General features: G+C 57.2%; 1 protein-coding gene across 1 annotated transcript in view; it reads left to right on the forward strand.

Moving 5' to 3' along the window:
* Positions 1–2,156: 2,156 nt before the first annotated feature.
* LRP5 (LDL receptor related protein 5) overlaps positions 2,157–23,594 on the forward strand; it is a 54,727-nt gene continuing 33,289 nt past the window's right edge. The window contains exons 1-4 of the mRNA XM_049781186.1: positions 2,157–2,285; positions 17,321–17,717; positions 19,145–19,342; positions 23,115–23,311. Of these exons, the coding sequence (XP_049637143.1) occupies positions 2,237–2,285; positions 17,321–17,717; positions 19,145–19,342; positions 23,115–23,311 (841 nt within the window). The 5' untranslated portion in view covers positions 2,157–2,236. The remainder of the gene's footprint in view (positions 2,286–17,320; positions 17,718–19,144; positions 19,343–23,114; positions 23,312–23,594) is intronic.

The raw sequence follows: 23,594 nt of genomic DNA on the forward strand, positions 1-23,594 counted from the left end.
GGGCCCTTCTGCCTGGGAAAGGCTTCCTGCCTATGTGCCCACCCAACGGAGGCTGGGTGCTGTCCACCCCTGCCCTGAGCCCCAATGTACCCCAGTTCCTAGGGGTGCCCCTGATCAGGGGGGTCCCCTCACCTCTGGGTTCAGGGCTCAGCCATAGACTCTCTTTCTTCCTAGCTGCTCCTTTGGACCATCATGGGGACAGGGAAGAGTTCCACAGACAGGTTCAGCTCAGGCCTCTGTTTTAGGATCAGAGGACGACAGAAATTGGGGAGTCTGTGCCCCCACCCATGAGGATTTGTTCCTTCTACTTACCAGTGTGTGTGGGGGAGACTGTTATCTTGGCCCAGTCTCCCTCCCCTCATGCAAATCTGGAACCAACTGCATGTCCTGCCTCGATTTGAACTGTTAAACTTGTATTCCAGTGGGCCTTGGGCTATGTCCCCCCCACAACGGCCCCTGCAGCGTCCCCGTCTCTTTCACCCGAGTCCTCCTGTCCCTTGTCTGTCCACTGCTGGCCCTGGGTATGACAGGTGTCCTGGCCCAGAATAAGTGAGTGGCCCTGAGTTCTGCTGGGACTGAAAAGCCACAATTCTTCTCTGGGACACCCTCTGGTGGGAGCCGGGAGGACACCCCAGTGTAGCCCCCAAGGACCACAGGGAACCAGTGGGTCCTCAGTTTTCAGTGTGAATTGAGGGGTGGGGTCCCTTGAATCAAGGCTGAGACCCAGGGGCAAGTCCTCCAGGGAATGGACATTGAGCGCTTTCCCCAGTTCTGCTCCAAGGATCCATGATGTCCTGCAGGGCACATCAAGGCTTTGTAGACGGAAATCTGCCGCCAACTTTACTTAAACTTCTGCCCACTTAGGATACCCGAGGTTGTTCTTTTGGGTGCCCCCGGCTCATTAGGGTGGGCATGGGGGACTCTGTGTCCCTTCCACAGTGGACTCGCCCAGAGCCAGCACTGGAGTCCCTCGGACTCCCGGGCTCTGTGCCCACTGTACCCCCTTTCTGTGTCCTCTGGGGCAGGAAGAATTCCCAGCCAAGGCCAAGGGTCACCTTCTCTTGCGTCATTTGCTTAATGGGGGCTGGGCCTGGCCTCCCACAACCCTTTTCCCATTGGGATCTTTTTTGTGGGTTTGTTTTGTTTTTGTTTTGGGGCCATACTTGGCGGTGCTCAGGAGTTACTCCTGGCTCTGCCCTAGGGCAGACTCGGGGGAACCTTATGGATGCCAGGGATTGAACCTGAGTTGGCTGCGTGCAAGGCAAAGGCCCTCCCCTCTTATCTATCTGTAACTTGGGCCCCAGTTTTTAGTTTAGTTTTTGAGCCACAGAGGGACCCTCTGTGGTACCAGGGATAAAACCAGGCTTAGTGTTTTACCCACCTTATGTCACTTGGACCCCTGGGACACTCAGACTGCATAAACCCCCGAGGTTGCTGGGGGCCCCTTTTAGTCCTGGCCACACTTCTCCTCTGCAGCTGACCTTCGGCCCCTTTCCTGGCCTCATTCCCACCCCCACCCCCTTCATCACCCTTGACCTTTGAGTTCCTCAGGGGGTCAGGGCAGGCCCTGGTAGTGTCCCCTGCTGGCAGACGGCTGTCCTTTTTGCAGGATCCCTGACTGGGTTTGACCCAGGCATTGCCAACCCCTCCCAAGGAAGGGGACTCAGCGCATCCGGGGGTGGGGGTGATGGAGAGTGGCCTCCACTTCTCTGCATACCCCAAGACCCTCAAGGCCTCCTATCTCCTGCAGGTGGGCGTAGAGAGGGTCTGAACCCTGCGCCGGGGGACACACTGGGCACCCCCTACCCTTGGGTGGGACGTCAGTGGGGTGAGAGCAGAGCAGCCCACCAGGGCACAGTTGGGGTGCAGGGAGGGGAGCAGCCTGGACCAAGCCCCAGGCGACCCCACTCTGCCTGGAGGGTCCCCCCCTTTGCCGGAAGCGGGCCTCAGTTTCCCCAGCGTGCGTCCTGGAGCCCCCGCGCGCCTTTGCGCCTTGGCGCCTCGGCGCGTCCGTCTGGGTCTCCGCGCGCCCGGGCTCCGGGGGGCGCCCGCGGGAGGGCCCGGGGGGCGCGGCGGGGCGGGGGGCGGAGACCGGCTCGGCTTCCGCTGCGGCTTCCCCGCCTCCTGCCCGCGCCCCGGCGGGGGGAGCTGCACCCCAGCCCCGCGCCATGGAGCCCGAGTGAGGAGCGAGTCGGGGAGCGAGGCAGCGCGCGGCGCCGTCGGGCCGGAGCGGGCCATGGAGCGGCTGCTGCTCGCGCTCTGCTGCAGCCTGGCGCCCGCCGCGGGTAGGGTCGGCTTTGGGGGCGCCCCGGACGCCACTTTGCAAGTTGGGGCGCCGCAGGTCTCCTCTCCAAGCGGGACCCTTTGTCTGGCCCCGGCCCGGCCCGGGTCTGGGGGGTCTCCCACCCCGGGCGGGCGCTTCCCCAGGGCTCCGGGGGTCCCTTGGGAGGCGCGATCGCGCTCTGGGGTCGCCGACCCCGCCAGCCAGGTGCGCACGGCGCGGGCGGGCGGGTCCTCACCTGCCCGGGCCCCGGGCGCGCCCCACTGTGCGCCCGCCCGCAGGCCCGCCGGGAAGGGGCCCCGGGGTGGTGGTGTGGTGGGCCCCGATCTGGGGACACTCCCGGCCCAGCCTTGGCCGCCCCGCCCTGGTCGGTCCTGCTCAGGCCCGTGGCCCCTTTCCAATGGCCACCAACTTCTTGCTGGGACCCCCCCAGGCTGGGACCTGGCTGCCCCCCGAGTGGCAGCCCCCCAGCTGGCACCTGCCAGGAGCCCCCTGGCGCCCCTCGAGGGTCCGGGCAGGGGGTGGTGGTGGGCAGGCACCCTGCCAAGCCGTGCGCTTTGGCCGCGTCCTCTCCAAGCGCGCGCGCGCCACGCGTGGGACGGGGCGCTGCTCTGTTTTGGGGAGCTCCAGGGCCGGCCCGTGGCTTTGCCCAACTTTTTTGGAGAGTGCCAGGGGTGCCAGGTTGAGGTGTCGCCGCCTGGGAAGCTAAGCTACACGTGTTGTTTGAATCCAAGTGAGCGTTCCATGTGGTTTTGGAGTCGGTCTCTGACCCGAGTTCTTCCTTCCTTCCTGCCTTCCTTCTTTCTTTCCAGGGGTTTGGGGTGAGGCACCCCCGAGTCGGGCCTATGCCCTCCTCCCTGTCTGCCCCCTCTCTGGGGCCGCTGGGTGCTGGTGGTAGTGGCAGTTGGTGGGGAAGGGGGGGCTGGTTCCCTTTGTCTGGGCCTCTCCGAGGCAAACAGCTGTCTCCCCAAATATCTCCAGTGTGGACACGGCAGGCAGGGAAGGGGCCTGGCCTGGTTCTCGGACGGGGGGCACTGCGCCGAGATTTGGAGATTTGAGGGGCAGGGAGAGAGCCCCCCTGTTTCCCAGCCAGAGCCCCAGAGGACTCTTCCTTCCCCCACCCCGCATTTGTGTCTCTCTCCAGCCTGTTTGCACTTCCCGGCTGGGGCTGACACTGGGAAAACAAGGTGACCAAAACAATGTCCCTATCTGGGACCTTCTGCAGGGCCTGCCTGCTCCTTTTCTTTCAGGAAATGCCTGGATCCCGCGGGCAAAGGGGTTTTGTTGTTTTTTATTTTATTTTATTATTTGCTGGGGCCCCGCGGTGTCTGTGTTGAAGGTGGGGTTCCGCAGACAGCCTGGCTTTGCTGGCTTTGCTGGCTTTGCTTTTCACTCGCTCCGAGTGTTGGATTTCCTGAACTTTTGGGGGAGACGTGACTGACGCTGGCTGGCTTTCTGCTGCTGGGGCGCCAGCCCTGGAGGAGGAGATGGAATTGGAGTGTGCAGGAGACAGGAAAAGACAGATTGTTCCCACATTGGGACGCCTGGGTGTGAGGGTCTTGGCGGCTCCCACCTCCTCCAATTACAGACCAGACGGCTGTGGGACTGGCCTGAAATGGAACTTGGGGAGGTGGCCCGGCCCAGCCCTTCTTGGGTTCATAATGGTTTTGGTTTTAGTTTTATTTTATTTGGGTTCTGAGTCCAAACCCAGCAACACTCAGGGCTTACTCAGGGCTTACCCCAGGCTCCGCACTAAGGGATGACTCCTGGCGGTGCTGGGTGGGGGGCCCTAAGGCGCAACTGGGATTGAACCCTAGTCTGCCCATGCAAGGCAAACGCCCTCCTCCCCACTGTGCTGTCCCTTCTGGATTTCTGGGGTGGGTCCCATGTGGCCTCTGCCACCCTGCATACCACCTGGACCGGGCATACTGGTGTGTTGATGGCTGATTATTTCTCCCGATGGCTTCCTGTTACCATTTGAAAGTCGGGGCCCATGGAAACGCCTTTGTTCTAGGGGTCCCGGTGGAGAGCTTGGGTGGCCTGGCTTCTTTCTGCTGCTCCAACCTGTCCAAGAGCCGCCCCTAGAGAGTGATGGTTACTCAGAGCTATGGGGCCCCCTGAGAAGGCCCCCCACCAACCCTCCTGCCGTCTGCCTCTTGGAGACTTAGAGACGCCTGACCCAGGCCCTGCCCATTGGGTTTGGAGCTGGTTTCCACTCAGTGGGAGCAACCAGTGTGTGGGGAGTCCTTGAGTTTTCTGTGGGGGACTCGGTTTCCTGCAGCAGTGCGGGGCTCTGGGGTCACCCTGGCTTGCTTAACTCGCAGCATATCCCTGCCCTTCCCCAGGAAGGGGAGCCTTAGAAGTGGGGATGACCTTAGAAGTGGGCAGGAAATAGGGTGAGGAGCGGACACCTCACTAGGACTGGGACATCTAATCTGTGGGCCTGACCGGGTGGTCCTTGGACAGAGGAGCCTCAGGGTGCGCCCACTTTTCTGGAAGATGGGGCTAGAATGCTTCCCGCCTTTCCCTCGGACGAGAGCCTGGCAGGATGTCTGCGTGTCTGCGCGCGCTCCGGAGGCGAGGGAAGCTTCCTGAAGACTCGGAGGCCGGCAGCACTCGATGTCCTGGGAAAGGTGCTCAGTTGAGCTTGGGTTGATTTGGTTTTGGTTGTCCTGTTTTGGGGTCACACATGGCAGGACTCAGGGATCACTCGCAGTGGCGCTCAGGTATCTCTCGGTGGTGCTCAGGGATCAATCTTGCTGGTGCTCTGGGATCTCTCCTGGAGGTGCTCTGAGGACCATAGCTGGTGCTGGAGATTGAACTCGGGTCGGCCGTGGCTGTGTGTAGGCGGGCTCCCTACCCCGCTGAACTATCACTGTTTTGGTCTGTTGGTGTTATTGTTTAACTTAAACCCCCGTGAGATCAAAGGACCCCCGAGAAGTATCTACGGGGCTGAACAGACCCTCACTGTGGTCCATGTCCGTCTCACGCTTTCTAGCACATTCTTTCTGCCTTGAATTGGGGGGCAGGTCCCTGTTCATTCAGGAGTGACCCCTGCTCCGGCCCCGGCCACCGTCCTGCTGTCTGTGTCTGCTGCCCGTGTGTCTGTCAGCTGTCTCTGTGTCTTGTTTGTCTGCTCTGTCTGCTGTCCATGTTTATCAGTATTATTTGTATGTCTGCTTCTTGTCTGTTTGCTGCCTATGCATCCGTTAGCTGTCCGTGTGAATGTCCCTGTCTGTCTGTCTGTCTGTATGTCTGTGTCTCTTCTGTGTCCCAGTGTCTGTGTGTTGACTGTTAGTTCATGTGTCTGCTGTCTGTGTCTATATTTCTGCTGTCCCTTTGTCTGTCTGCTGTCTGTGTGTCTGTCAGCTGTTCATGTGTCTATATGTCTGCAGTCTGTCAGCTGTTCATGTATCTGTGTGTCTGTCTGCTGTCTGTGCTGTGTTGGTTGTCTGTGTGTCTGTCTGCTGTCTGTCTGTATGTTTGTCTCTTGTCTGTGTCTCTCTTGAGTCCATGCAGCTGGCATCTCAGAGCGAGGGCTCTCAGCACTGGGAATCTCAGTTCTTGCAGAGTGTACTTGGGGTCGGGGTGCAGTCTGGCCGAGCGCCCCGTTCCCTTTTATGGCCGTGCAAGCTCCCCGAAGCCCACAGTGGCTGGAAGGAGGTTTGATCTAGGTAGGCCTCAGGGCCAGCTCTGCGGGACCCTGATTTTACCACTGAGTTTGGAGATGGGAGAGGAGACAGAGAAGGAGTGGGGGGGGGGAGGCTGATTGAGGAATGCTTATTCTTTGTGTCTTTTTGTTTCTGTTTGGGGGTGCACCTGTCGGTACTCGGGTTACTCCTGGCTCTGTGCTCTTAAATTATTCCTGCTAGGCTCTGGGAACCCTCTGGGATCGAACCTGGGTTAGGTGTGAGCAAGGCAAACATCCTCCTTGCTATGCTGTCCCTCTGACCCCCACATGCATTTTTCTGGGAAAAGAAACGGTGGTGACGTTGTGGCCAGTGCTCGGGGCCACTCCCTGGCATTTTTGGGGGACTGTGAGGTGCTGGGGATCCACTTTGCACCTCCTGTATACGCAGTCTGCAACCCACTTTCTCTCAGAGTCTTTCTGGGCCACTTCTTGCTGGTCTTCACACATTTTCGGGGGCTTAACTGAAACAAGGGCGTGTGCAGAGAGAGGCTCCTGGGGTCCTTTGCAAGAGTCTGGGGAAGATTTGTGCATTTCCCCTCACTGTCCCCTTGTGGGATCCTGAAGGACTGCTTGTGCCTCAGTTTCCCTTTTTGTCCAGAGACAGTGTTTCCTGCTTCCTGCTGAAGCCTTGCCTGTGGGTTCCTTCCTCTCCACCTCAGGGACTTAGGGAGCACTTCCAGAAGGACCACCTGTCTGAATGGCCCAGCCCAGCTCTGCTATTTCTGGGCACGGGTCAACCCCTTGGAGGCGGCCCTACTAGGCTGACCAGAGGTCAGAAAGGGAGATAGAAGGTGGGATCTGGGGGCTCCCGGACCTGGGGAATGAGTGGTCTGTGGTCATCCCTAAGGCTCATCACTCCATTCTGAGGGATGCTGGGGAGATCTCTGCCATCACCCTTCTTTCTCTTCGAGAAATAAACCTGATATGGAGAGCTGGACCAGATGCTCATTCTGCTTTAGTTCTTTTGTGGGGGGCCCCTTGGGTAGTGCTGGGGGGCCCTGGTTTCCCGGGTTCAGCTCAGGGCCTCATGAATGCAGGACAAGTGCTACCACTTGGGGAAACATGCTTACTCGGCCCCCGGAGGTTTAGTTTTGAGAGGGGCTGCCAGACTGTCACCTGTGTGTGTATGTGTGTGTGTGTGTGTGTGTGTGTGTGTGTGTGTGTGTGTGTGAGAGAGAGAGAAGTGGGTGTGTTGTGGGTTTGCCTTTCCTAGGGTGTGTGTGTGTATGCAAGGGTGGGTGGGTGTGTTGTGGGTTTGCTTTGCACTTTCCCTGATGACTAATGATGCCAGGCGTTTCTCCCAGCACTCCTGGACTCCGTATTTGCCAATAATAATAATAACTGATCAGACTGGAGAGAGAATGTAGTAGACAGGCCATTTGCATTGTACTTAGTCAACTTGATTTAGTCCCCTCTAAGGTCCCCTGAGCATTGCCAGGTGTAGCCCCAAATCCAAAACAAACAAACAAACAAACAAACAGGGGTCGGAGAGATAGCATAGAGGTAGAGTGTTTGCCTTGGGTTTGAATCCCAGCATCCCATATGGTTCCCCCGAGCCTGCCAGGAGTAATTTCTGAGCATAGAGCCAGGAGTAACCACTGAGCACTGCTGGGTGTGACCCAAAAACAAAACAAACAAACAACAACAACCAGAAAACAACCCCAAGACAAACTCCAAAGAACCAACGCATATCTATTTGTATTTAAGTGCAGGACTGACCTGGGAACCATTTAATTTATTCACATTTTTGCACTTGGGTCAGTCGCGATGGTTCTCAAGGGTCACTTGTGGCCGTTCTTGGGGGGACTACACACGCTGGGGACCGTACTGGGACTGGCCACGTGCAAGGACTGTGACTTCCCTGCAGGGCTGGTTCTTTGGCGCTGTTCCCGAGTTTGATTTTGGGTTTGGCTTTGTTTTTATTTCTTGGGAGGCCACTCAGGGCTTATTCCTGCCTCTGCACTTGGGGTCACTCCTCCTGGTGGGCGCTGGGGACTACTCTCTGGGGTGCTGGAGGGACTGGCCTCCGGGCAAAGCAAATGTCTTCCCTGCTGCACTGTCCCTCGGCCTGTTCCTTGGTGTGAGGACTCTTGCTGTGTCTGGTGCGTTAGCTCTGTCGCTGTTGCCTTTTGCCCTGTTTCGGCTTAGAACTCGCTTCCTTTCCTTCCTTCCTGGGCTGTTCCCACTTTAGTGTTTTGCATCCAGACTTGACTGATTTTCTGTGGGTTTGGGGGGCGGAGGGGGGTTCTACAGGAAAAGCTCAGCATTTCTGTGTGTCTGGTCCATCTGGCAAGTGGAGGTGCTGCTGGCTCAGCCCGACCCCAGTCCCTTAAAACGCTCCTCTTCCAGGCACTCCTTTCCCGGTAGCTGGCTCATCCTTCTGGAACCTTCCATCCTGCAACTTTGCTTGTCAGAATCTGCTTTATCAGCGTGATGCTATTTGATTTTGAATTTTTTAAAAAAATATTTATTTTGTGGGTTTTTGGGCCACACCTGCCAATGCTCAGGTGTTCCTTCTGGCTCTGCGCTCAGGAATCAGTCCTGGCAGGCTGGGGGTGGGGGGACCCTGTGGGATGCCGGGGATTGAACCCCGGTAGGCCTCCTGCAAGACAAATGCCCTCCCCGCTGTGCTCTTGCTCTGGGGCCCCCTTGATGTTGTTTTTATCTCCGCCCATAGGATATTTTGAGATTTGTGAAGAACCCCCTCACCCCCCCATTGTTTTTTTAAACCCATGTTGGCTTTTTTATTTGTTTATTTTGGGGCCACACCCGGGGTGATCAAGGCTTGCTCTGTGCTCAGGGTCTCCGTGTTCAGGGTCACTCTGTTCAGAGTCACTCCTGTCCTTTGACCCTCGTGATCGACTTCAGAGGCGGCGACATCTGTCATCTGTCCCTTGATCTCTCGCTGGGTGATGCTGAGCAGGTGTCCTCGGGCGAGTCCCCGGCTGGTTTCAGCAGGGCTAAAGTTTGCCCCTCTGGAATTGGGGGATCTTTCTGAAACTGGGGTGTGGCCAGGGGTTGCTTTCTTTCTGCTCCCCCACCGTTTCATCACCACTCGCCCCTTCTATTCTGCAGGTCTCTGACATAGAGGCAGGACCTGGGATCCCTTAGAGGGCCTTTAAAAGCTGGGGACAGAGTAGAGCAGTGGTGCAAGCAGTAGGGCATTTGCATATGCTAACCTACGACAGACCATGGTTCGACCCCCCAGCATCCCATATGGTCCCCCAAGCCTGCCAGGGGCGATTTCTGAGTTCATAGCCAGGAGTAACCCCTGAGAGTCACTGGGTTTGGCCCAAAAAGCAAAACAACAACAACAACAACAACAACAACAAAAATCCTCAGGCCTGTGAACGGGGGATGGGGGACTGGACCCCTCGTGGTTAGGGGTGGCGCCATTTCCTTGGATTTCCCAGAACAAGCTCAGCTTTGAGCACCCTAAAGAATTTGGGGTTCAGGGGCCGGGCGGTGGCGCTGGAGGTGCGCTAGCCTAGGACGGACCGCGGTTCGATCCCCCGGTGTCCCATATGGTCCCCCAAGAAGCCAGGAGCGACTTCTGAGCGCATAGCCAGGAGTAACCCCTGAGCGTCACAGGGTGTGGCCCAAAAACCAAAAAAAAAAAGAATTTGGGGTTCAGCGGTGCTCCCCTGAAGGGCTCCCCAAGACCTAGGAAGCAACCTCAGGCTCTAGCCTTGTGCTCAGCCCACCCCTCCAGTCATAGCATGTGGTCCTTGGAGTATGCCTGAGTGGGGATGGGGAGCCCCCAAATAAACGAGTCAGTAATAAGCCTGTCAGGGGTAGAATCCTGTTTCTCGGGCTGGAGAGTCGGTACAATATTGAGGTTCTTACTTTCATGCCTAGGATGACGACCACCCTAGTTTGAGTCTCGGTTCTTTGCAACGTGGGCGTAAATAGCTCAGGTGGCCCGCAGCACCTCTGGGGCAGCCCAGATAACCTCTGGTACTACGGAACGTGGCCTGAACTTTTTCCTGTCGGGGACTCTCAATAAACTATCAGTCTGGAAAAGTCTCCCAAGTTTTGCAGGAAGTGGCCCAAACCTGGACTGGGGGGACCCGGACTGTGGTGGTCACTTGGGACTGGAGGAGGCCTAAGGAGCCCACCGTCTCACTACTGCCCATCCTGGTAGTGAGACGCCCGTCCCTGGGGGGCTGCAGTGGTGGCACCACAGCAGAGCACTTGCCTTGCATGTGAAGATCTGGGTTCCAGTCCCAGTGTCGTCTGGTCCCGAGGCCTGAACCAGGAGGGACCCCTGAGCCCACAAAATGGGCTGGAAATGGCTCCCAGATGGTGGCACATTTTTGTTTGTTTTGGTGCTCAGGAGTTACTCCTGGCTCTGTGCTTAGGGGTCAGTCCTGGTGGGCTCAGTGGGGGCCATATTGGGGGGCTGGGGTTGACTGTGTGCAAAGCAGGCACCCAACATCATGCACTATTGTTCCAGCCCCCTAGACTCCCTTTTTTCTTTTTGGGCTACATCAGGTGGCACCCAGGGGTTCCTCCTGGCTCTGTGCTCAGGGATCCCTCCTGGCAGGCGCTGGGGATGCTATGGGATGCCGGGGATGGAACTGGGTCGGCCACATTGGAGGCAAATGCTCTACCTGCTGTGCTGCACTCTGGCCCTGGTGGCAATTGTCTGAGCAGACGGCCTTTGCCTGAGCAGTCCCAGCCTGCCCTGGGGAGCCGGGACGTTTTGTGGGATGTGGGTGTCCCGTAGGCTCAGGGGCCTAGCCCTTGGAGCATGTGTTCCCCAGTGCTGATGTTCCCAAGGCTGTGGGCTCAGGGAGTTAGTTACTTGGTGTCTCATGCCTCAGTTTCCCCAACCTTGATGCTGCTGGGGTCACCCGGTGTGGACCTTCGGTGGGTCTGGGTGCTGTCAAACACAGGAACGCGGCCCACTGTGGGGGGCTGGGAGAAGTGTTTGGGGGCGCCCCGGAAGCTGCCCCTCGGAGAGGACATCTTGTGATGGCACCTGGGGCTTCGTGTGCCCGGCTTGTCCTGTTGGGCCTTCCTGGCTGCGTCCTGCTTGGCTGTGGTGCCCGTGGCCACTGTCCCATCTGGAGAAGCTCTGGAGAGTTGGTTTTGGGGTTAAACTGTGACTTTGGGGCTCCTGTGTGACCCACTCTGGGCCTGGCATCAGGACCGCGCTGCTCCATCGCCCCTCAACACCTGCTCTTGGGGCCTCCTGCATATGTTGCTGCTCCTGACCAGGAGGCACATCCCAGGAGGGTCCCCCCAGCCAGGAGATTAGGAGGAGTGTGGGGAAACACTTCTGAGGTGCTCGGACCTCCATGTATGCCCCTAAGTATCATGAGTTCCCTTGTGTCCATGTAAGCTCCTGTGCTGCTCTTCTGGGGCCAGGCCCACATAAGAAAGGAACATGTGTACATGCTTCTACATACCTGAACATGCACGCAAACACACTCTCAGACACAGGGGGGCACATGCCCGCTCCCATCCAGGAACACACACGGCGCACACTTTTATTCGTGTTCATAGCCACACGCACAGGTGATCCCATCCAGGAACACACAGGCATGGAAGAATAGGCGATTCCATACGTGTGTACCAGCAGGCAGGCACGAATGCAGCTCTGCAGATACATGCACACGGATCCATGTTTCCACTCCCAGACACATTAGTTAGCATGTGCACGGCATTTTCATTTGCAGGCACAGAGGCTTACGCACACAGACACTCATGCAAGGGAAGACATCTGTACACACATTCTCACACATAGACACATCCCCACACGCATGCACAGGGCTGTCACATGCACACACAGACACACACAGGCATACATGCACCTGCTACACACTAACGGACACAGAGACACCTGCACGGTGCTGTCATATGCATAGACAGACACACAGACACGCCGTCAGATGCATGTCCCGGTAGTGCCTGTCTGTCCTGCTCTGGGCAGCCAAGGGTTGCCCAGTCCTGGGTTCAAGATCCCTTAGGCCCACCCGACTGTCCCGCTACTCCCTCCAGGGAAACCCTTAGTTTCTGGGTCCCGTGTCCTGCTCTGTTCGGCTGGGCTCGGACTAAAATTAGAACAGTGTCGCCTGCCAGGGTGGCCACGCGCTGGCCAGGGCCTGACTCATTTCCTCTTGCCAGTGGCTTCAGCATTGGGCGCACTTCCTGACCCCATTTCATAGATGGGGAGACTGAGGCAGAGGCTTCGGGGTCACCTGGCAGTGCTGAGTTCTGAGCGTGTTTCTCTAGAGGCAGAGCTGGAGTGCGCTCGTTGTGCTGTCCAGGGGGTTCCTATTTGCCCCTGTCCCCTTTGTGCCTCCTGTGGGAGCTGCTGTCCGCTCTCACCCGGCGCCCCAGGCCCGTCTCTGTGTACCCCGTTCTGGGCTTTGTCTGGCTTCGACGGGTCATCCCCAAGCTATATTTTGTCGCAAATAAGCGTGTTCACGATGGGGTGGTTTCTGGCAAGTGGTACTGAGCTGGGATGGGTCACTTGTCCCCGCTCTGCCCTGAGCCTCTAATTACTGCGGGCACATGTGCCCCAAATCATGCGTCTTGCCCCTCTTCTCATCCCTGCATCGCCGAGGGTCTTCACGTACTTTTGGGGGTGCAGTGGGGTGTATGTGGGGGCACCTAGCTGGCTGATCCCTCGACTAGCTTTGTGCCCACGTGGTGCCTTTGCCAACACCCTGAAATTGTGGGGCAGCTTGACCGTTGGACTGTGGCAGGCTGATTGGGGCAGCGGAACCTCCTTTCCTTGGGCCTGACTCAGGGATCAGTAGGTTTTGGGGGCCAGAGGTCCTTTGAGCAGCCACTTGGTGGGGAGTGAGGCAGCCTAGGGGTGCTTGGGGGGCAGGAGGTGCTGATCTCTGAGCCAGGGCCCCCATGCCCCAAACACCATCCAGACCGGAAGTTGGAGATGCTTTTGTCCAGGGTGGGTAGGCTGTCCGTGGGTGTCCTCACAGTGGGTTCTCAGGATTCACAAACAGGGCCCTGGGAGGGCAGTGTCCTCTCCCCAGCACCCTCACGGGTGGTCCCCATGTACCAGGTCATGCCCAGTGGCATCTGCTAGCACTGGCTGCTGGCACCTCCTCAGTGACCTCTGGGTGCTGCTCCCTGGATGAGGGCTGGGGTGTCAGCCCCTCCTTATCCCTGGGAGGTGCCTGCAGCCTTTGTTATCTTGTGGATCCAGCACCTGAACTGCCGGGCCCCACAGTCAAGGCACAGTCAACGTGAAGGAAGGGCCCAGCCCTCCCCCATGGGCCTCCTTGCATTCTCCCTCTGGGCACCCCTCTACTGTGGCCTCCTGCTGTGATTCCTCCTGGACCCCATTGTGGTCTGTCTCTCCCTTGGCCCATTCCTGTGGTACTTCCTGGGGTATTTCTATGGTCTCTTCTGTGGTTTTTGTTGTGATATTTCTTTTTTTTTTTTGGTTTTTGGGTCTCACCCGGCTGTGCTCAGGGGTGGCAAGCACGGGGGACCATATGGGACGCCGGGATTCGAACCAATGACCTTCTGCATGAAAGGCAAATGCCTTACCTCCATGCTATCTCTCCGGCCCCGTTGTGATATTTCTTGTGTCTCTCCTGTGATCTTTCCTTTGGTCTCTCCTGAGGCCTCTCCTGTGGTATTCCCTGGGGTCTCTCCTTTGGTCTCTCCTGTGGTTTCTCCCGTGGCCCCATATGTGGCATTTCCTGTGATCTTTCCCGTGGTCGCTCCTTGGCTCTCCTGTGGCCTCTCCCTCGGTGGCCCTGCTGTGGTCCTGCTCAGTGGTCCCTCCCACTGCTGGACTCTGGGGTGCTGGATTGAGTTAGGAAGTGGCCCCTCAGGCCCGTGGATGTGGTTTCTGACTGGCCCTGTGGGTGCTGTCTGGGGATTTGTTTTGGTTTGGTTGTGGGGCCACACCCGGGAGTGCCCAGAGGTTCCTGCTGGCTCTGCACTTAGGGATCACTTGTGGTGGTGCTGGGGTGGTGCTCAGCCCTATGGGATGCCTGGAGGTGGGACCTAGGTGTAAGGCAGTTGCCTCCCCGCTGGGCTATCACCCGGCCCCTGACTAGGGGCCTTCAGATGTCCTCAGCGGGTGTTGGCCCGGAAGGCTGTGACCACCTGGCACTGCTGGCACAGGCTGGGCAGCTGGGCCTGGCGGGGCCCTCCGGGGCTGCCCTGACTCATCTCGGGTTCCAGAACAGGTTCTGGTTTTGCCCTGGGCTTGCAGGGGAAAGTGGGGCCCCCTTTGCCCTGTCTTGTGTTTCTCCTGAGGGGAAGAAGACCCCACTAAGTCCTCCCTGTCTTTTCTTGGTTTTTGTTTTGGGGCCATACTGGGCAAGTGCTCTGAGGACCTGTAGTATGTGTGGTGGAACCCAGGTCCCCTTTGTACCTTGTCTCGGCCCCTCCCTCCCTGCCTGGGGCTTGCGAAGGTGTGTCACCCCTGACCCTGGAAAATGCGTGTGTGTGTGTGTGTGTGTGTGTGTGTGTGTGCATATGCATAGATGTCATTGTCAGCCCTGCACAGGGCCAGGGGTAGCAGAATTGCAGAGACTGAGCTGGCAGGAGGGGGATTAGCTGGAGTTGTTTGGGAACCTAAATAGTGTAGCCAGAGTAACCCGAGAGCTGAGAGCTGGCAGGGGGAGGGAGCAAGAGGGGAAGGTGCAGGGTGAAGGGGGCTGGGCAAGGGGGAAGGAGGTGGGTAGTGTTGGGGGACAGGGCAGGAATGAGGGAAGCTGGCAGACTTTCGAGGCGAAGGAGGAGCCCCCACCTCAGCACTGGGCTGGGACAGAGTCTGGACGGTGGGGAGGGATCAGAGGTGGCGCCAGCCCCGCAGTGCCCACCTGGTATCCTGGGACCCAGGCAAAGAGCAGAGCTCCAGCCTTCCGGAAGTTTCTTTGAGTCTCTCTCCAGCTTGGCCCCATGTGGGAGCACCTGTGGGGTCCGGGGCTGCCTGCTCATGCCGCTCGCTCTCCGTAGTGCTCTCGGGCAGGCACTGGGGGGCCTGGTGCCCTCCCCATGGTGCCCGCCACAGCGGCTGCCCTGCCCCGGCCTCGGGCAGGAATGCGCCTCCTCCCCTGCGTGCCTGGGCCAGCTTGGGAGGTGCGGCTGTGCCTATGGGTGGCATCTCCCACCAGGGCACAGACGGCACGTCCCAGGAGGCCCTGCTGCACCTGCGCCAGGTGGCACCACTGGGAGGGGCGAGGGTGGGGAGCAGCATGCTAGGGGTGCTGCGGAGGAACCTGGATACTTTCGGTTTAGGGGGCCTCAGGGTACTGTGGAGGGGCCCCCGGAGCTCTCAGGGGTCAGCAGAGGTGGATGTCAGACTCCTCTGGGTGAGAGAGATAAAGATAGAGATGGAGAAATAGGGAGAGAGACAAAAGGAGAGAGAGAGAGGAGAGAGAGAGAGAGACAGAAAGACAGAGAATGTCTGTTTATGTATGAGTGTATGCGGGTGTCTGTGCGTGTCCCCTTCCCTGCATCCCTCTCCTTGCCCCTGCTCCCCACCCTCTCTCCTGTTTGCTGCTCACCCAGAATTACGCCCCAGCTGGGGTGTCCTTTGTCCCCAACACGTGGGGCCCCTCTGTTTGGTGTGGAGCCCAGCTCCCCCATCAACGCTTTGGAGTTTCTGTGGGCTTCGCCTCTGCTGTTGGAGTTTTGGGAACCCTGAGTTTTGGGCCTGAGGAGGAGCGGGGCTCCTGCTGGCCCCCCTAGATGGCCTCGGTGGTGCCCTAGAGAATGGGGGTCATGAGGAGCCTTCTGGGTGCTCTGACCTCACATCTGATTCCTGCACACTTGTCCCTTTAAGGCTCTGTGGCCCCTGAGATGCCTCCCAGGGCGGCCCTCCCCACCTCTCCCCTCCTTTTCAGTTCCTGGCCCCTCCGAGCCCCCCCCCCTTCCGGAGAGCATATTTGTTGTATCTGAGCAGTCTGTGTTCCTCAAACCCCAAACCCCGACACACACAGACTTTGTTTTTCTTTTTTTCTTGTTTTTGTTACTGGGCCACACCTGGCAGTGCTGAGGGGTTTCTCCTGGCTCTGTGCTTAGAAATCACTCCTGGCAGGTTTGGGTGACCCTATGGATGCCTGGGATTGAACCTGGATCAGCTGTTTGCAAGGCAAACACCCTCCCTACTGTGCTCGTCGTTCATTTGGGGGTACTCTGTGTTCAGGGGCCTGTGGTGTGGGATGGGACCCTGGCACTTGGAGCTCCACATTTCTTAATTTCCGTCTCTGGTCCGGGACCCCCTTTGATCGCAGTCAGTGTGGACCAGAGGGTCGTGCACTGCGCCTATACCCGGGACTCCTGAGTCACCCCTGAATGTTAACTTGGCTCTGGCCGTTCTGCCCCCTAATCAGGCCCTACCTGGGCTGTGGGAGCAGGATGGCAGTGGGGCTTAGTTGTGAAATAGCTTCAATTTTTTTGGGGTGCAATGCCTGGTGGCACTCAGGGATGACTTCTGACTTTTGTACCAGAAATCGCTCCTGGCAGGCTCTGGAGACCAAATGGGATGCCAGAAACCGAACCCAGAGCCGTCCTAGGTCGGCCGCAAGCAAGGCAAACACCCTAATGCTGTGCTATATCTCCAATTTATTTTACAGTCATTGCCCATTGAGTGTGTCCACGTGGAGCTGGGCAGAAATGTTCTTGGGGTTGGGGCCGGAGCAAGAGCACAGCGGGGAGGACCTTTGCCTTGCACAGGGCCAACTCGGGTTTGATTCCTGGCATTCCACAGGGTCTCCTTAGCTTGCCAGGAGTAATTCCTGAGCACTGCGGAGTGTTGCCTGCCCCAAAACCAAAAATAAAAACAAAAAAGAAAATCCAACCACTTTTGGAATAAAACTAAAACCAAATACTCTTGGCGGGGGGAGAGATAGCATAGAGGTAGGGTATTTGCCTTGCATGCAGAAGGATGGTGGTTCGAATCCCGGCATCTCATATGGTCCCCGAGCCTGCCAGGAGTGACCCCTGAAATACTCCTGGGGGGGGGGCTCTTGTCCTGTGAAGGTACTGGGACCCCATTCTGAGCTGAGCCTCTGGGGTGGCTTCCATTGTGTTGGCCCTTGAAGCATGTTTGCCCTGGACTGTGAACTGTGGAAGGAAATATGAGGCCACAGTCTCAGAAAGTGGCCTGAACAGAGACAACGCTGCTCTGCCCTGGGCACCCTGTCTGTCCATGCTAGGCCTGGCAGGGCAGAGCCTGTCTGCTCCTCCTCCCATCCCTGGGTGCTTGGGGCAGCCTCCCTCACCCCGGGAAGTGTTGGGAACTGAATTGCAGCCTTTACAGGACTGTGTGGCTTTGGGGCTGCCAGGGGTCCTCCTGCAGCATCGAAGGGTCTGCCCCATCTGAGACCTCGCACCGTTTCTGCCTGCAGCCTCGCCTCTGCTGCTCTTCGCCAACCGCCGGGACGTGCGGCTGGTGGACGCTGGCGGCGGGAAGCTGGAATCGAGCGTGGTGGTCAGCGGCTTGGAGGACGCGGCGGCTGTGGACTTCCAGTTCTCGCAGGGCGCTGTGTACTGGACCGACGTGAGCGAGGAGGCCATCAAGCAGACCTTCCTGAACCGCTCGGGCGCAGCGCTGCAGACCGTGGTGGTCTCCGGCCTGGTGTCGCCCGACGGGCTAGCCTGCGACTGGGTGGGGAAGAAGCTCTACTGGACCGACTCGGAGACCAATCGCATCGAGGTGGCCAACCTGGACGGCTCGTCCCGCAAGGTGCTCTTCTGGCAGGACCTGGACCAGCCTCGCGCCATCGCCCTGGACCCAGCCCATGGGTAGGTCCCGTCTGCCCACCTCTGTGCCCTGTGCCATCCCTGAGAAGCCCCCCCCACATCATAGAGGGTTCTGGGTAAGGCACATGATTCCTATCGATCAGGATTTGTTGATGGTGATTTTTATTTATTTATTTATTTTTGGAGTCACACCCGACAGTGCTCAGGGGTCACTCTACGCTCAGAAATCGTTCCTGGCAGGCTCGGGGGACCATATGGGATGCCGGGATCCGAACCACTGTCCTTCTGCATGCAAAGCAAACACCTTACCTCCATGCTATCTCTCCGGCCCCCGTGATTTTTATTTTCATTGTTGTTAATGGGTTTTGTTTTGGGGCCACATCGGCAGTGCCCAGGGGTTCCTGAGCTCAGAAATACTCCTGGCAGTGCTCAGGGGACCCTCTGGGATGCCAGGGATTGAACCCTGCTTGGTCTGCTGAGTGCAAAGCAAACGCCTTCTTTGCTGCGCTATCTCTCCACCTCCCCAATGAAAATTTGTTTTCTTTGGGGTCCCAGGCCCAGCAATGCTCAGGGATCACTCCTGGCAGGTCAGAAAACCCCAACAGGTGCCAAGGGTTGACCCCAGGCCGCCTATGTACAAGGTAGGCAACTACCTTTCTATTCCATTGTTTTAGCACCCTTATCTCTTTTCTTTTGGTTTTTGGGCCACACCTGGTAGTGCTCAGGGGTTCCTCCTGGCTCTGTGCTCAGGAATCACTCCTGGGGGACCCTTGGGGGACCCTTTTGGATGCCAGGGATTGAACCCGGGTCAGCCATGTACAACGCAAACACTCTATTATGCTATCACTGTAGCCCCTACTCTCTTTTCCTGTCTTTCTGGGACCCCTGCTCTCAGCCCAGAGCCTGTCTCACTGTCTTTCTCCCTTATTCTGGTCCTGCATGTGGCTTCCCTGGATTCGATCCCCAGCATCCCATAGGGTCCCCTCAGCACCGCCAGGAATGATCCCTGAGCGTAGAGCCAGGAGTTAGCCTTGAGCATCACTGGGTGTGGCTCAAAAACAACAAACAAGGGGCTAGAGCAATAGCGCATCGGTAGGGCATTTGCCTTGTACGCAGCTGACCCAGGATGGACCTCAGTTTGATTCCCGGCATCCCATATGGTCCCCCAAGCCAGGAGTGATTTCTTAATGCATAGCCAGGAGTAACCCTGAGCATCACTGGGTGTGGCCCCAAAACCAAAACCAAGCAAACAAACCCACACAAAAAGAACATGGAATTTGTTCCTGGCTACAGGAAGCCCTGGTCCCCACAGCTCTAAGAATGTGGGTTCACTGAACTGGGGGACCTTAAGCCAGACCCTCTCTCCATTCCTGTTTGTCCTGAGGAGTCCCTCACCTCTTTCTGTGTCTCTCTCTTCTCTATCTCTCCCCTCTCTCTGTTTCTGTCTCTCTCTCTGCCTCCTCCCCTAGGTACATGTACTGGACCGACTGGGGTGAGGCGCCCCGCATCGAGCGAGCAGGCATGGACGGCAGCTCCCGCAAGGTCATCGTGGATGAGGAGATCTACTGGCCCAACGGGCTGGCCATCGACCTGGAGGAGCAGAAGCTCTACTGGGCCGACGCCAAGCTCCACTTCATACACCGGGCCAACCTGGATGGCACCTTCCGGTCAGCGCCTCCTCCTCCCTTCCCCTCGCCTTCTTCCCCCATCCCTTCAGCCCTCTTCATTTGCGGGCCCTCATTTGCGGTTTTAATCCTGGGCCCAGAGCCCCACTTCCTGCAACACCCTAGTTTGCTCCATTTGGAGTGACCTCTGCATCCACACAAGCAGAGTTCGTTTGCTTGTTTTGTTTTGGGCCACACAGGTGGCGCTTAGAGATTCCTGCTGGCAGGTTCCCAGGACTCTATGAGATGCAGGGAATCGAACTTGGGTGAGCCATGGGCAAGGCAATGCCCTCCTCGATGTGCTGTCGTTCTGGGCCCCAGAATTTTTTTTTGTTGTTTTGGTTTATTTTTTTTGGTTGGTTTTTGGATCACACCTGGCTGTACTCAGAGCTTAGAGCCAAGAGGGCTCTACACTCAGGGATCCCACCTGGTGGTGCTCGGGGGACCCTGTGGGATGCTGGGGATCGAACCCCATTTGATCACGTGCAAGGCCAGTGCCTTCCCCAATGTGCTATCACTTCAACCCCTGTGTAGATTTTATATCTATATGAGCCATGCTCATTCTTGGGCGGGGGGCCTAAACAAGGAATCCCATTCGCTTCACATCTAAATAAGCTGCAAAAGTCTTCAGAATGGCAGACAGGGGTGAGGTGTATAGAGCCTAGGGTTCCCCCTGCCCCTGCTTGATCTCTGGCCCACGGCATCACTGTGGACTCAAGGAGAGGCTCAGCTGGGCGCCTCACCCATGGCTGGTGCTCAGTGCAGTGGGTGCAGTGAACAGGGGAACCCAGACGATCCTTCTTTTCTGAGGTGTGATGGCTTTGAGGACCTTCGTCAGGGACTGGGCGAGCCTCCTGGACTCTTCTCCTCAGCAGGTAGTGCTCCGATCTAGGGAGCATGTGTGGATGCTAGTTTTGGGGAGTCTGAGGGATGTCTTTGGGGGAGATGATGTCAGTGGTCGGCCATGGTAGACAGAAGCCCCAGCCCTGCAGTTGCTAGTTTGATGGCGGGGATCACGGGGGGTCAGTGGGGAAGAGTGTGTGATGGATATGTGGGGTGATGACAGTGACGGTAATAATGATGGTTGCAGTGAAGACTGTGAGGGGTGCAGAGGTGCTGGTGGAAGTAATGGTGGTTTTGGTGCTGGTAGCGATGGTGTTGTTGATGGTAGTGATGGTGGTGGTATGATGGTGATGGTGGTCTGATAATAAGTAGAGTGACGTTCATGGGCGTTTTGGTGATGACTCAAGATGATGCTATGGTCATTGGTGGTATGATGATGGTGGTGATGGAGCTATTGATGGTGATGATGGTGGTGGGATTGCTGGAGTGATGGTGATGATGGTGGTGGTGGTCTAATGATAATGATCATGTGATGGGGATGGTGGTTTTGGTGGCGATAGTGATTATGCCAATGGTAGTGATGGTGGTGGTGATGGTCGTGTTGGTGTGACTGAACCATGGTAGTGATGGTGGGGGCTTGGTGGCGCCATGGTGACGGTCATGAAGGTGACAGTAGTGATGATGGTGGTGTGGTTAATGGAAATAAAAGTCAGTGGGAGAGTTACTGGACTTTCTACAGAACTCTGAGGCTCTGAGGTGTGATATATGGAGTCCTCTGGGCTGTGCCTGGCACAGAGGGATGGTAGCCCAGCTCAGGGCCACGTTGGTTGCCAGTCTTCGTCTTTTTGGAGGCGGTAGTTGATGTCTTTGGGGTCAGTGCCCGGGCTCAGCTGGGAGCTCTGGCCTTGCATGTGGGGACTCTGGACTCTGACACACCATGGTTGGTTTCCTGGTAATGCTCTGGCGTCCCCGTAGCCTGGATGCCCAGAGGCTCCCCTGGGGCCCAGTTTCCTTTTACCCAAAGGTGGAGATGGTAGAAAGGACACCGCATAGGACATCACCCAGGAACGTGGCAGGACAGGGGGCCCCTGGAGGTTACATGTTGCCCTTCCCCCCTTTTCTTTTTTTGAGTCACACCCGGCAGCACTCAGAGGTTACTCCTGGCTCTATGCTCAGAAATCGCTCTTGGCAGGCTCAGGGGACCCTATGGGATGCTGGGATTCGAACCACCGACCTTCTGCATGCTAGGCAAATGCCTTACCTCCATGCTATCTCTCCGGCCCCATCCTACTCCCTTTTCTATGCTGCACCCAGACCATGTGGAAGTGCGGGGAGGCAGAACTGATCCCCAATTCACATTTTTGTTTAGGTTTTGGGGGGCCTTACCTGACAGTGCCGGGCGAGTCTCCTGGCTCTGTGCTCGGGTCCCGCCTGGGGGTGTTTGGGAGGACTTGACCGAGGCTCCTGCTGTCTCCTTGGGAATTCGGGTTTTAGTAATGGGCCCTTTTGAAGGGTATAGAAACATGTGGTCGTCCTGTGAAAAGGATCCATTGTGCTGGTCATCTCAGTGCGGCACATCAGAGAAAGTGGCTTCAAGCTCTGCAGCCACATTGAGCGGGGAGGGCAGGCACTCACCTTGGCCGTGACCAACCTAGGTTCAATCTCCAGCACCCCATATAGTTCCCCAAGCACTACCAGGTATGATTCCTGAGCACAGAGTGAGGAGTAACCCCTGAGTACCTCTGGAGTGGCCCAGTATACAAAAACAAGTTTTTAAAAGAAAGATAAAAAACAAGTTAGAGAAATAACTACATTAACAACTATCTTTTTTTTGTCTGTTTTTGGTTTTGGGCCACACCTGGTGACGCTCAGGACTTACTCCTGGCTATGCGCTCAGAAATTGCTCCTGACTTGGGGGACCATATGGGAAGCGGGGGGATCAAATAGCCGTCCGTCCTAGGCTAGTGCACGCAAGGCAGACGCCTTATGGCTTGTGCCACCGCTCCGGCCCCACTAACAACTATCTTGATAATGACAGTGAGTGAGAGAAATAGAATGCCTGTCTCAAAGACTGGCAGGGCGTGGGGGAGAAGGGAGGTGGAGGGCATTGGTGGTGAGAAGGTTGCACTGGTGAAGGGGGTGTCCTTTTTTATAACTGAAACCCAACTACAAACATGTTTGTAATTATGGTGCTTATGTAAAGATATTATAAAAGAAGGAAGGAAGGAAGGAAGGAGAGGAATGAGGAAGGAAGGAGGAAGGAAGGAAGGAGGAAGGAAGGAAGGAAGGAAGGAAGGAAGGAAGGAAGGAAGGAAGGAAGGAAGGAAGACGATTACTTCCTAGGTGTCCTTTTTTATAATTGAAACCCAACTACAAACATGTTTGTAATTATGGTGCTTATGTAAAGATATTATAAAGGAAGGAAGGAAGGAAGGAAGGAAGGAAGGAAGGAAGGAAGGAAGGAAGGAAGGAAGGAAGGAAGACGATTACTTCCTAGGTGTCCTTTTTTATAACTGAAACCCAACTACAAACATGTTTGTAATTATGGTGCTTATGTAAAGATATTAGGATGGAAGGAAGGAAGGAAGGAAGGAAGGAAGGAAGGAAGGAAGGAAGGAAGAAGGAAGGAAGGAAGGAAGGAAGGAAGGAAGGAAGGAAGGAAGGAAGGAAGATGATTACTTCCTAGGTTCATTCCCAGCATCCCACATGGTCTCCTGAGCCTGCCAGGAGTGATTTCTGAGCACAGAGCCAGGAGTAACCCTCTGAGTGCTGCCGGATGTGGCAGCACATCAGAAATTCAGAAAGAAGGCATTACCGAGCAAAAGGAAAAGTCAGACTCCAAACCGTGGAGGTTGGGGTCGGGGATGGAGGACACCCAGGCTAGGGGGGCTGGAGCTGGGTGGACCATGCTGAGCCCCTCTCCTCGGCGCAGGCAGAAGGTGGTGGAGGGCAGCCGGATGCACCCCTTCGCCCTGACGCTGTCCGGGGACACGCTGTACTGGACCGACTGGCAGACTCGCTCCATCCACGCCTGCAACAAGCGCAGCGGTGACAAGCGGCAGGAGCTGCTGGGGGCCCTCTACTCTCCCATGGACATCCAAGTGCTCAGCCCCGAGCGGCAGCCGCACTGTAGGTCGGGGGGGTGGGGAGGGGGCTGGGGCGGGCATGGGGAGAAGCAGCGGCACCCCGGAGGGCTGGCTTTGGGACAGGCCTCAAGCCCAAGTTCCCATGGGGTGGGAGATTTCCCGCACACAACGCGTGTTTTCTGCCTCCACATCCCCTCTGTCTCGGGGAAACCTGGTGGCCCTCCTGATGGAGTGGCCTTGCAGTGCTCTCACAGGAGAGATGGGGAAAGGGGAATGACTGGCTAGAGGTGAGTGAGACTAGGCTGGGAGCCGTGGTTGGTAGAGAG

This window comes from Suncus etruscus, chromosome 9 (assembly GCF_024139225.1).
Source record: "Suncus etruscus isolate mSunEtr1 chromosome 9, mSunEtr1.pri.cur, whole genome shotgun sequence".
NCBI lineage: Eukaryota > Metazoa > Chordata > Mammalia > Eulipotyphla > Soricidae > Suncus > Suncus etruscus.